At 34.9% G+C, this 14609-nt stretch overlaps 1 protein-coding gene across 1 annotated transcript in view; it reads right to left on the bottom strand.

Annotated features, from left to right (window-relative positions):
- Positions 1-1221: 1221 nt before the first annotated feature.
- BRWD3 (bromodomain and WD repeat domain containing 3) overlaps positions 1222-14609 on the bottom strand; it is a 218871-nt gene continuing 205483 nt past the window's right edge. Inside the window, exon 33 of the mRNA XM_059385220.1 lies at positions 1222-6895. Coding sequence (XP_059241203.1) covers positions 6141-6895 — 755 coding nt within the window. The 3' untranslated portion in view covers positions 1222-6140. The remainder of the gene's footprint in view (positions 6896-14609) is intronic.

Here is a 14609-nt window from a genome sequence, read left to right as displayed (position 1 = left end):
GAAAACATTGGTACCATAAAAAGTTTATTTTATTTAATGATATATTTGGTTTTCGGCAGTATGTAGCATAAAGTATCTTTTAAATAGTAATATAAAAGACCCAAGATTGCAAATGTAAGTGTATGGGCTTAAATATCCTAAGAAAACCAACTCACAGGCTCAATATATATCGACTTCAATTATTTTGTTTATTTTTGGCAAGTAGCTTTAAATCGTCAAGGACATATAACAGAGAAAGAGGGTAGAGAGTACTTTGTTCTTGACCTTGTCAACTAGGAAAAAATGGTTCTTCTTATGAATATTGCTATAATAGCTTGTTATAAAAATTCTTTATTTTAAGAAACCTAGCAGGTAAAGTCAGAAAACATCAAAGCCCACTAATAATTTTTAACATATACTTTTGTATCTTTAATAGTGCCACTTTTAACCAATCAAGCAACTAAACACAACAATCAATGTATCTTTGCCTCACTCTGCAAATGTGAAAATTCCTTTCATAGCCACAGAACACATTTAAGAAGTCAAGAATGATATTTTTTTCTAAATACCTTACTTCATGATTCTGAATATGTAAAACAGACAATATATGTATAAAACATGCAGCCCAGTCTTTGGCTAGCTTACTTACCTTGAACCAAGTGAAGTTCTTGCCACTGGGAAGAAAACTGTCAATGCATAAATTGAAAAAATGTTCCTGTTAGGGCTTTCAATTTCTGGATCAAAAATTACCTTTCAGTTTACTTCTCTCCTTCCTTACGGTACATTTATAATGTAATTAAGCCTCTGTGGGCAACACTACTATAAATAAAGATGCTATGGATTCACTGTTCAGTTGTTAAAACTTATAACCCATAAAGACATTAGAAATCTATTAATTTCAAAACAAAATGTTGACTAAAGCTTTGCATGCTGTTATTTAATGCACCAAGCAGCCCACGTTTAAAATGTCAAAACATTACTTAAAAGTGACCCAAAGAATATCTGCAACGACTAAGGCAAAAAAAAAAAAAAAAAAAAAAAAAAGCCTTAATTTTATATTATAAGCACCCTACTTTTTCAAATAAAAAATAGTAATATTATATTGCAAAGAAACAAAAAGGAAAGAATCAAGAGTTAAATGTTAAAATCTCTGAAGCTGAATAATGGAAACTCCTTCTTTCTTTCTTATTGTTAATTTATCTTCAGTACCTGAGTTAAAGCATAAAGCAGGAAGAGTGCAAGTGATTCCAAACACCTTGGAATTTTATTGTAAACATCCCATAAAGAATGGCAACAAATTAATCCAGTTTTTGTCTTTGAAGATAATTGCTTATAATGACTGGTAACTGCCAAACAAAACATCTTTTATAAACCAAGCCAGTTAGCTTACCTTTCTTTACTGAATTTTAGTTTAATGGACATTTTGTCCATATATAATGTCACATCAACTATTCACTCAATGACTTTCCATCTTAAAATTTTATGGATACTAAGAACAAACATAAGGTACAGTTTTGTTAATACTTTTTAAGGGATTACAAAAGACAAAGATGGTAAGTTACAGGACAAAGAAATAAATTACTGATTGCCATCACCACAGTATTGTTTAAAGAATTAACATTTCTAGTACTGCCTAATGTGTATCTGGTGACATATGTAAAAACACATTTCCCAACTGGGTTTCTAAATATTTTTGTATGTTATTTTAAAAGTCAATTACCAATGGTGATTACATGTATCAATAGTTTTATTTTTTAGAAAATACTTATCATGCTTTTATATGTCAAAGTCTCATATTATAAATTTAATATAGGTATAAGAATAACAAATGGGCATACATATAAATAAACACACCTTAACTCTAAACTGCAGGGCCTTTCTACTGTACTTCTCCCATCAGTGAATCATAAATTGCCAGTCTTGTTGAAGTGTGTTAAATTAGGTGCAGTCTTTATTGCAGTAAGAGAAGTGAGGATAAAAATAAGCAGGAATGATTGAAAAGAAAATAATCAAGGCTATATAAGAAATAAATTCTAGAAACTTGAGGGTAATTCATATTTCACAAAATATAGCACCATGAAAAAAATTAACTTTATATTAGAATTTAAACAAAACTTGGTAAACTTTGTAATTAAAATGCAGTATAGAAACTTTACTAAGAGATAAAAATTTTAAAAAAGCATGAAAATATTTTCACACTAATTTTTTAAATAAGCTTTAAAAGTTATCATACTCTATTTTCAATAAAACTTTCATAAAGCCTCATGGTACCATAAAAATATTGGGGATAGGGTTAACATTTAAAACAGTGAATTTCAAATGTCAAAAGTTCTATTCCGTCCCCCAGAACTGAACTATATTCATTTTGGAACTCAGTATGTTAGTAATTGTTTAAAAGTTTGGATATCGAAGTAAACTGAAAATTATACAGGATGTAAGCTTCCTTCTTGTAGATGTGAAAATTCCAACTTTAAAGATAAGTACCAGTTGGTAAATGTGCATAAAATAATTCCTAAGATATATAAGCAAGTAATAAAGGTGTTTATCACTACCACAAACATACAAATTTTGAAAAATGCTCAAAAAGCTTTTTCAAAAACTAAGAAGTGACATTCACATTTTTCTTTTCAATCACTCTGTTATTGTCTGATGACAACTTACAGGATTCCAACAAAACAATAAAATAGCAGATCACTCAAATTTCCTTCAAAGTATTACAAGGCCAAATTAGATATCTGAGCACACAGTTGTGCATTATAAGATTTATGAATTTTACTCAATTTCTTAGCTTCTGGGTGAAACAAAGTGCTATAAGAAGAATTCTAGCACAAGCCTGATCTCTGGGAAGGGAAACATTAAAAGAAACAAGTGTAAGAATAAAAAAAAAAGATAGAGGGACACATGTATCTAATAAAAACCTAGTTTATCTAGAAGGCATAAAGAAATGGATGATGAAGCAGTATATATTCAGGCTAAGTGCTTTAAACAGAGGCAAAGACTGGTAGACTGTGAATACAGCTGTCTTCCATATAAAATATTGTTTTTTTAATGTCCAAGACAAAGTGTGTCAAGTTGGGGAAAAGATCTACACGCACACGCACACACACACACACACACACACACACATTTAGTCATTAAGCTGACAGGCTAGTGAATGTTTTGGAAAGCATCCTATTGCTGGAAGAGTTACACACAGCAATACAGAAGACACAATTCTGTTTTCATAAACAGAAACACATGCTAAGACCTTAAAGTTGGGAATTAAAAGATTAGCATTCATGAGAAATATTATAGTTCAGTGACTATTAATATCCAGCATAGGATTAGGTTTATACATATGTATGTTCTCATGGACCTAAATATAAGTTAATTTCTTAGCAATTCATTTAAGATTAAGACTTTTCTTCAAAATTTTCACCTCATTTCCTACTTGCTTTGCTATGCCTGAACCTGAAATTGTTTAAAGGTACTCTAAAAAATTAAAGTGTACAATATTCAATGTGATACAAATTACAACACATTCACAGGAGGCGGCATTACAAACAAGCAAAGTATAAATTGGGGGAAGTGTTCAGATATAAAAGTAAAAATACTATCTTCCAAACTTTTATTTTCACACGTATTAAAATAATTTGCATGCAAACAGAAAATAATCTGTTTGTTTTGTAATAAATGGTAAATATGATCATCTAACATACCCTGGTGACTTTTAAATCCTAATAACTGAAATCAACATTATAGCAAAATGCTGTTCACTAGTATTTTCACAGTATTTCACTACATATAAAATGTGCTTAAAAATGTCTTCAGCCTTATTCTAATGATCTAAACCTAGAAAATCTTGACATATGGGAAATAAATGTGGCATTTTTATTTTTCAAAATAAATTATAAATAAAGCTTGAGATAGCTAAAATCACACAAACAGCGATTCTTCTACATTTGAAGGGGTCAGCTCTTCGTAGAAGAATGTCAACTTAAAAATTTCACACTAAAATGATACACGTAATACACATTTGAGAATATCCATGAATTTAAGTAGCTATGTTACTTTGATTAGTGTAAGTCAAAGTGTTATTGATTCTAGGAAAACACAGGCACAAATTTAGTCCAAATGCCCATGAGACGAATAATTAAAATAGTGTATTTTAGCAAAAATCAAATGCAGAGGTTCAAATGTGAATGTTTTTGAATTTATAGTATGGTTAAAAGTGTCAGCTGACTTTAACCAGCAGTAGTTTTGGTTTAGTGAAAAACAACAACAGTAACAACAACAACACTACAACAACAAAAAAATCAGCTTGATCTACCTTCAGTAACAGAAGTTAGTGCCATTAACAATTCACAACAATACTTTCTTAAAGCCTAAACATCATTTCTACTGCAAGTGAAAATTGCTTAAAGTTGTTAGTACAGGAACAACCCCCCACCTGACCCAAACAAAAGAGCAAAGTTATGTGTGTACTCCTTCCTTTGCACTTAAGGATTTTCAGATGCATAAAACGACTGGAAACGTGAAACAAACACATTAGGTTAAGGAATATCCTGGGATTACTAGTCATACATTAAGAAGTTTCTTTTATCTCCAAAGTCTGATCTAAGTGCAACAAATCTGCTGTTATAATAACAGAGATTAATATTATCCCACTCACCAAAACAAATTAGTGAATTTGAAATTTCTCAAATTTGAGGACTAAAATTCATCTTGGAACTCAAGCTCATTTACAGAATCATGTGCACTCTACTGCTGTAAACAAGATTGTAAGGGTTTTAAAGATTTTTTTAATATATAAAATAATGACTTGAATATCAGTGTGCATTGTAATGAGGTTCTTTTCTAAAAGATTATAATAGAAGAACCCTTTGGAATGGTATGAGCAAAACTTATTAAAATTGTCTCAAAATATTTGCTAGCCAAAACATTCCAATTCAAACTAGCTGCTTTGTTACATTTTAAAATTCAAATGAAAACCAATCACTCATAGCTGTTAAGTAGCAAGTGGTAGCAGAGATACATAAGCAGTAGACCAAGTCTACTTACACAAGTATGTACTAAGAAAAGCCTAAGGTACAGCATACTACACTTAGGAAAGTTTGTTAATTACAACTATTAATTTGAGAGCCAATACAATTATTAACAACCTCTCAGCTTATAACATATGAGTATTCATTCCTCCCAAGATTGTTCTATTTTTTTTTAGTTGGTAATGAAAAACAGCATCTATTTTCCTTAACATTTCCAGTAGTTGTAGTTAATAGAGGTAGCTGAGCTACTATTCAAAGAAGTTATTCTTTGTGGATGAGGATTTTTTTCAAATGTTTAAGTTGTTCTTTAAACTACACAAGTTCTGTTAATGCAATAAAATATAATAGGAAAAAGAAAATGGATGCAAGTAACTTTTGCATTTGGCACCTTGTCTAGATTGATACCTCAAATACTCTTTTTTAATAAAGTTAATGCAAACATCAGGACACATCACAAAGATTTGCTACATATTTACAAGGCACCAACCCTTTCTCACCTTTAACATGAATTAAGCAAATCAATGAAAAGCATATCAAGTTCCCCCCACCCCCAAAAAACTGTAGTATAAATATATACTTCAGTTCAGTACAATTCATGAAAGTTTGGCCTGGGAAGAGTAAAATAATCCAGATCGTTCTTACAATATAGAAACTGTAAACATTTAATAGCTGCCTATAGGATTGGTGTACTGTGCAAAAGTTATTATTACTGGGTACAAGAATCAAAATGGCAAAAACAAACTATATAAAACTCTGTAAGAAGGTGCTATACTTCTGTGATACAAAAGCAAAAGAGGGATATTCAATTGAGATAAAAATGTCATGCTACTCCTAAGAAGCTGAATGCTCCTTTAATGTAGTAAATCTGTAGTGTGTTTGTGATGTGTTTTGTGTGTGTGTGTGTGTCTATATGTGGGCAGAATTTTTTAAAATTTAAGGCCTAATGAGTAAGGCTTGTTTGAACAAATGAAGTGTGGAGATCAAAAGTCTTGAAACAAATGTATACTGGCGTAATGGAAAAGCACCAATGTGAAAGGAAGCAGAAGTCCCCACACAACTTGCTTTGTAGATTTCCTAGTAAATTCCCTGCAGTAGAAGGCCATTGAATTTTTTAAATTACTCTAAATTTATTAACTGTTAATAATTCCATCCCATGAGATGGCTAACCCTGGCTTTTTCTGTCATTTTACGCACTCTGCCTGATCTGGATGTACCAAGATTCAGAGGATCTTCAGTGGACACAAAATTGTCATTATCAGAATCATCATTATATAAAACAGTCCTCCTGCCTTGGTTTCTTGTTTTAATTCGAGGCAGTCTACTGAAACGTCCTGAAAACATTGTATCAAATTCATCATCTGCAATACGTGCACGTTTGGCTCTGGTGGATCCTCTAGAAGCACCTCTTCCTCCTCTCCCTCTCCCTCTCCCTCTAGTGGCACCTGCACCTCTTCCTCGACCTCCTCGTCCCCTGCCTCCTCTTCCCCGGCCTCCTCTACTCCATCTACCCCATCTTCCCCATCTGCCCCTTCCTCCTGTGCCTCTTGTCTTCCAGTTTCTTTTTCCATTGGCATATTGCTTTCTTAGTTTTCTTTTAGGCCTGGTTTGTATGAATTTGCTATAGTCATGGTCTCCATCTATGTAATCTTGATCTGTTCTGGAAGTTGATTCAGAATCAGAATCAGAACCACAGGTACTTTCAGAACTTAAACTGGATCCTAACTCTCCACTCTCTGAGGAGGACAAATGTGATTTCTCCTTTGTTTCTTTTTTCTCTTTCTCTTCTCTTCCCATGTTTTCATCTTCTTCTGATGCACTAAGTAGTTTTCTTTTGATTCCTGTCCGAGGCTCTCTGCCATCACCATTTGTAAGGGGTCCATCAAGGGAGTGATCTAAATGAAGATGAATAATTTTTTGAAGTTAAGCTTTGACATTGAAGATAGTTATTTAAATTCAAAAGTAAAATAAAAATTCTATCAAATGGGGCGCCTGGGTGGTTCAGTGGGTTAAAGCCTCTGCCTTCAGCTCAGGTCATGATCCCAGGGTGCTGGGATCGAGCCCCGCATGGGGCTCTCTGCTCAGCAGGGACCTGCTTCCCTCTCTCTCTGCCTGCCTCTCTGCCTACTTGTGATCTTTGTCTGCCAAATAAATAAATAAAATTAAAAAAAATACTTAGCACCCAAAGATAGATGGGGTAAAGTAATGGAGAATATTGGAATACAGATTTAAATCTGTTAAAAATGGAAGATACAATTGTTCTGAGTTTTGTCTGATTGTGTTTTGGGGGGTGCAGGGAGGAGAGTATGGGGGGATAATAGGAGGAAGCTGGGCAGAAATTTCAAGGGCTTGAACTCTATATGAAGAATTATGTAAGAACATGTATCAGAATAATTTCATTTGTTCAATGAATATTTACTGTTACCTACTATATTGCTGGAAGTTTTATTTTTTTTATTTTTTTTTTTAAAGATTTTATTTATTTATTTGGCAGAGAGAGATCACAAGTAGGCAGAGAGGCAGACAAAGAGAGAGGAGGAAGCAGGCTCCTGGCTGAGCAGAGAGCCCGATGCGGGGCTCGATCCCAGGACTCTGGGATCATGACCTGAGCCGAAGGCAGAGGCTTGAACTAACTGAGCCACCCAGGCGCCCCAATGCTGGAAGTTTTAAATGTGGCAATAATGAGACAAAGTCCTTGCTCTTTGAATTTATATTTTAGTGGGGAAAGCATGATAGACAATGAAATAAATTAAAAAATATGATTTCAAGTAATGACATGATATAAAGAAAAAAGAAAAGAATATTAAAAAATCTCATGTGTATACATGGTGGATATTTTAGATAAGAAAGACTTTCATGTAGAGGTAGTATCTGAGAAAAGAACTGAATGAAATAAGATCTGGGAAAAGAATATTCCACTGGAGGAAACAGAAACCCACTGTAACTGGAATGGAAATAAAAACAGAGTGGAAGGAGATAACTGCCAGGGATGAAGGGTTTTAGAACAAGAAAATGACAGGATATGATTTGTATTTTTAAAAAAGCACTATGGTTCTTGTACATAGAACAAATTATGGAAGGGATTAGAAGCAGAGACCAGTTTGGGAGACCATTGCAACTGTCCAGATAAGACATGATGAGGGATGTACCAAGAGAGGTGATGAGGAGTGATTATATTTGGAGTGATTCCTTCTAGAGGAGCCATCAGAACCAACCTTTTATTTTTAAAGTATGAACTAATAGGAATTGCTGATGGATTGGATATCAAGCACAGAATGAAGGTCAACTCCAGGGTTTTATGGCCTGAGAAAATGGTTGAATGGTAAAGATATTTTGCTTAGTTGGAGAATACTGAAAGAGGAATAGGTTTAAGCAGTCTGGTAGAAAAAAAAAATCAAGATTCCAGTTTTAAATACTAGAGTTCCAAGTAAAGACAATTAATAAAAAAAAAAAAGGAAAAAAAAAGCAGGTATACATACCTGTCTAGTGATCAGGGCAGACTCATTTAGAGGTAGAGATATAATTTTGGAAAATTTCAGTATGAGATAACATTTAGGGTCAAGAGAACTGAGGGTACTTATTAAGAGAACAAAGAAAGAAAGAGAATGTGACCCATGACAGACTTGGGATATTCCAGCATCTAAAGATGAAGAACAACTGGCAAAGATAATTGAGAAGAACAGCTAGTGAGGTAGGACAAAAAAATAGGAGTGGACTGAAAAGCTTGGTAGGAGCAAAGATTAGGATTGTATGTGAAGCAACAAGTAACAAGTAACAAGATTAGTTTAACAGTCTAGAGATGTAATAGACTGGATTGTGTTCTTCTCTCAAAAAAATATACATATTGGTTTTGAAGAAGATGGCAGTGGAGTAGGAGAACCCTAGGCTCATCTTGTATCACAAACACAACAAAACCAATCAAATCATCCTAAATACAGCAGAAATTAATATGGAGACTGACAGAACAAACTCCACAACTGAAGGGAGAGAAGAGGCCTTATTAAATTTGGTAGGAAGTATGCAGATGTGACTTAGGAGAGAAAAGGATAATGGGCACCGCAGAGGGGAGGGAGGGAGCTGCAGTCACAGAGAAGGGTGAGAAAGAGAGCAGAACACACAGGGGAATGCACAAGGAGAATATTTACCCAAAGCCACTGGCTTGGAACATGAGAGGGGCCGATTTTCATGAGTTCTTAAAACCAGTGAGGCTTAAAGCTCACAATTTTAAAGGTTAGTAGGCTTGGCTGGGACAAAGCCCTGAGGGCACTGCTGTGCTCTTGGAGGGAGAAGGCAGGCAAACAACCTGGGAACAGAACATGGAAAAAGCGATCTGAAGGATACCTGAGACATACAGGAGGGAGATCATTCAATCTCCTTGGAGGGCTTTCCTGAGAGGCAGCTTTCATATAGAGATGCCGCTCCAGAAACAAAGGAGTGGGCCAGAGCCATTTCCCTCCAGTAACCCTCAGCATAAACACAGAGCTACCAGTGGCAAACAGTGTAGCCCTGACAACAGCTAATTAACTTGCTTATACCAAGTCTCAAACCCCTGCAGTGGGATTGCCCATCTTAGTCAAGTTTGCCTAAGTCCCAGCATGTGCGCCCATCCCCCAGAATATCAGCACAAGCCCCTACCACACCACGTCTCTAAAGCCTGTTGCAGTTTAAAAGGTCATCAAGATTATTTGGGATAGAGCCTGGAGGACATTATACTTCTGGAGAGAAGGTAGGCAATCACCCCCCGCCAAAAAAAACCTGAAGGTGTACAGTTTGAAAACAGAAAACTAGAAAATGCTTGGGGCACACAGGTGGGAGATTATTTGCTCTTCTCACAGTGCTTCCCTGAGAGGTAGCATTCATGGAGACTGCTCTCAGGGAACGAGAGCTGACTGGTACCATTTTTCTCCCCTGCTCCTCAGCATAAACAGAGCCAGCTGCAGGAAGCACCACAGCACATATACCGGCTGCCTAACATGGTTGCACTAAGTCCCACACCCCAGCTTTCTGATGAGACTGCCCTTCTCAGTCACGCTTGCCCCAGTACCAGCATGGTGGGCTCCTCCCTCAGAAGATCAGCAGAAACCCCTGCCCAAACTATGTATCCCTACAAGAGTTTTACAGGGCTTCAGTTGGAGTAGAAATAGTATCAGGTCTCATTTGATAAGCAGACCAGAGCACAGTAGTTAAAGCTCACCACATTTTGGCCAAGGAACAAATACTGTACACTGCAAGCAAGGAGAGCCTCTGCAGGCAACTTAGGAGTGATCCTGTCCTTTAGCCTGAAGGACAGAGCAATCAAAACACAACAGCAGAGCATACAAAGAACATAGCAAAGAGAAATCTCAGAAGTGACAGGTACTAGAAACTAAATGACTGTTTCTTCATAAAGCCATTAATTTCAGGAGCAGGAAACATACTGGTTTTCCTAACACACAGAAGAAGGCAGAAACCTAGACAAAATGCCAAGATGGAGGACTTCATCCCAAATGAAACAACAAGAAAAGATCACAGCCAGGGATCTAATTAAAGCAGATGTAAGTAATATGCCTGGTCCAGAATTTAAAGTAGCAATCATATGGATACTCACTGGGCTTCAGAAAAGAATGGGAGACATCAAGAAGATACTTATCTCAGAGACAAAAGAGTTAAAAAAACAGTCAGAAATGAACAAGGCTATAAATGAGATTGGAACTTAATGCAATGACAACCAGGCTGGAAGAAGCTGAGGAATGATTTAGTGATATAGAAGACAAAATAATGGAAAATAATGAAGCTGAACAATATACAGAGAGAATTATCTAATATGAGAATAAACTTAGGGGACTTAGTGATTCTATCCAATGTATAATCATTCTTATTATATGAGTCTCAGAAGAGGAAGAGATAAAAGGAGGCAGAAAATTTATTTCAAGAAGTAATAGCAGAAAACTTCCCTAATCTGGGAAAGAAAACAGACATCCAGGCCAGGAGAAAAGAGAACTCCCATCAAAACAAATCAGGCCAATACCAACACATATTGTAATTAAACTGGCAAAATCTAGTGATAGAGAAAAAAATCTTAATAGCAGCAATACTAAAGAAATCCTTAACTTACAAGGGAAGACCCATAAGGCTGGATGGATATTTCTCAATAGGAACCTGGCAAGCCAACAGGAAGTGACATGATATATTCAATTTGCTGAATGGGAAAAATCTGCAGCAATGAACACTATCCAGTAAGGCTGTTACTCAGAACAGAGGAGACATAGAGATTCCCAGATAACCAAAACTAAAAGAATATGTGACCATGAAACCAGCCCTGCAAGAAATATTAATGGGGAATCTTGGCATGGAAAGGACCAAAAGTGACAAAAACTAGAAAGGAACAGAGAAAATCTCCAGATACATTGACAAAACAAGTAATAAAATGGTACTAAATACATGTATATCAATGATTACTCTGAATGTAAAAGGACTAAACACTCCAAAAGACACAGGCTGTCAGGAGGCAAAAAAAAAAAAAAAACAAACAAAAACAAAAACACAAAAAACAAACAAACAAAAAAAAACCCCACAAAAACAAACATTAAAAAAAAAAAGAACAAAACCAAAAAACCAAACAGACAAGAGTCATCTATATGCTGTCTATAAAACAAAGACTGTAAGAAATGAAGAAGGCTATATATCATAATAAAGCAGACAATACAAGAAGATGACAATTGCAAATATTTATACACCTAATATGTGATCACCAAAGTATATATAACAATGAATAACAAACATAAGGAGATTAATAAGAACACAATAATAGGAGGGGGCATAAATACTCCATTTATATCAATGGACAGATAATATAAATAGAAAATCAACAAGGAAACAATGGCTTTGAGTGCCACACTGATTCAGATAGAGTTAACAAATATATTCAGAACACTCCATCCTAAAAGCAGAATATGCAATCTTTTCAAGTGTACATGGGACATTCGCCAGAATAGATCACATCCTACATCACAAAACAGGCCTCAACAAATAATGATAATACTGAGATCACACTATGCATCTTTTCTGAATACAGTGCTATGAAACTTGTCAAGCACACAAAAAAGTTGGAATAACCACAAATACATGAAGTTTAAACAACATGCTACTAAACAATTAATGGTTCAACTAGGATATTAAACAAAATGTATAAAAACAAATGAACATGAAAACACAAAACTACAATACAAAACATTTGAGATATAGCAGAAGCAGTCCTAAGAGGGAAGTATATAGCAGTATATGCCTACCTCAAAGCAAGAAAAATCTCAAAGAAACAACTTAATCTTACATCTAAAGGAGTGAGAAAAACAACAAATGAAGCTTAAAGCCAGATAAAGAAAGAAAATAATAAAGTTTAGAGCAGAAATAAATCATATAGAACAAAGAAAACAGTGTAACTGATCAGTGAGCCAGGAGCTGGATCTCTGATAAAATCAAGAAAACTGAGAAACCTCTAGGCAGGCTTAATCAAAAAGAAAAGGAAGGACCCAAATACGTAAATTCACAAATGAGAGAGGAGAAATAACAACCAACGCCACAAAAATACAAAAATTGTTAAGAGAATATAATGAAAAACTATAATTCAAAATTTGGACAACCTGAAAGAAATGGATAAATTCCTAGAAACATATAAACTACCAAAACTGAAACAATAAGAAATAGAAAACCTCAACAGAACAATAACCTGCAAAGAAACTGAATCAGTAATCAAAAATCTCTACAAATAAAAGCCAGGACCAGATGGTTTCATAGATGAATTCCATAACACATTTACAGAAAAGTTAATACCTATCCTCAATCTATTCCAAAAATAAGAAAGGAAAGAAAACTCAAATTCATTTGATGATACCAGCATTACCAAGATTCCATAACCAGAGGAAGACTCTACTAAAAAAGAGAACTGTAGGCCAATATTGATGAATATGGATGCAAAAATTCTCAATAAAATAGTAGCAAACTATTTTATACAATAATACATTAAATACATACAACAATAGATTAAATACAGTAGATTAAAAGAATGATTCACCACAATAATGGGATTTATTCTTGGGTTGCAAGAGTGGTTTAATATTTGCAAAAAATTCAGCATTACACTTTATTAATCACAACATTAATAAAGGAAAGAATAAGAACCATATGATCATCACAATATATTCAGAAATAGTATTTAACAAAGTACAATATCATGATAAAAATGCTCAATGAAATAGGTTCAGAGGGAACATACATCAACATAATAAAGGTGATATATGAAAAACCCAGAGCTACTATCATTCTCATTGGGGGAAAAGCTGAGAGCTTTACCTCTAAGGTCAGGAACAAGACAGGGATGTCCACTCTCACTATGGTTATTTAACATAGTACTGGAAATCCTAGCCCTAGCAATCAGACAACAAAAAGTAATAAAAGGCATATGGATAAGCAAGGAAGAAGTAAAACTTTCACTATTTGCAGATGACACGGTATCATATATATTAAACCCAAAAGACTCCAGCAAAAAACTGCTAGAACTGATGAACAAATTTAGCAAAACTTCAGGACAAAAAATCAATGTACAGAAATCTGTTGCATTTCTCTAAACCAATAATGAAGCAGCAGAAAGAAAAATTAAGAAAATGATCCCTTATGTAACTGCACCAAAACTATGATACTTAGGTATAAACATAACCAAAGAGTTGAAAGACCTGTCATCTAAAAACTATACATCACTGATGAAAGAAATTAAAGATAACACAAGGAAATGGAAAGACACTCCATACTCAGGGAACAGAACAACAAATACTGTTAAAATATCTTTATTACCCAAAGCAATCTACATATTTAATGTAATCCCTATCAAAATATCAATAGCATTTTTTACAGAGCTAGAATTAATAACACTAAAATTTCTATGGACCTCAAAAGACCCCAGATAGGCAAAGCAATCTTGAAAAACAAAAGCAAAGTTGGAGGCATCAGAGTTCTGGAATTCAAGTTACATCACAAAGCTGTAATGATGAAAACAGTATGATACTGGCACAAAAACAGACACATAGATCAATGGAACAGAATAGAGAACCAGGAAATGAACCCACAATTATATGGCCAATTAATCTTCAACAAGGGGGGGAAAGAATATACAGAAAATCTCTTCAAAAATGGTGCTGGTAAAACTGGACAGAGACATGAAAAATAATGAACCTGACTCACTTTCTTACACCAAACACAAAAGTAAATTCAAAATGGATGAAAGACCTAAATGAAAGACAGGGAACCATTAACATCCTACAGGAGAACACAGGCAGTAGCCTCTTTGACATCGGCCACAGCAATTTCTTTCTAGATATATCTCCTGAGGCAAGGGAGATAAAAGCAAAAATAAACTACTGGGACTTCATCAAAATTAAAAGCTTCTGGGGGTGCCTGCGTGGCTCAGAGACTGACTAAGTAGAAAGGCACCTATAAAGTAACTGGACGGGGATGCCTGGGTGGCTCAGTCAGTTAAACACCTGCCTTCATCTCAGGTCATGATCCCAGGGTCATGATCCCAGGGTTCTGGGATTGAGCCCCACACTGGGCTTCCTCCTGCTTCTCCCTCTCTGTTGC

This window comes from Mustela nigripes, chromosome X, assembly GCF_022355385.1.
Source record: "Mustela nigripes isolate SB6536 chromosome X, MUSNIG.SB6536, whole genome shotgun sequence".
Taxonomy (NCBI): Eukaryota; Metazoa; Chordata; class Mammalia; order Carnivora; family Mustelidae; genus Mustela; species Mustela nigripes.
This window is presented reverse-complemented; position numbering and strand designations above follow the sequence as displayed.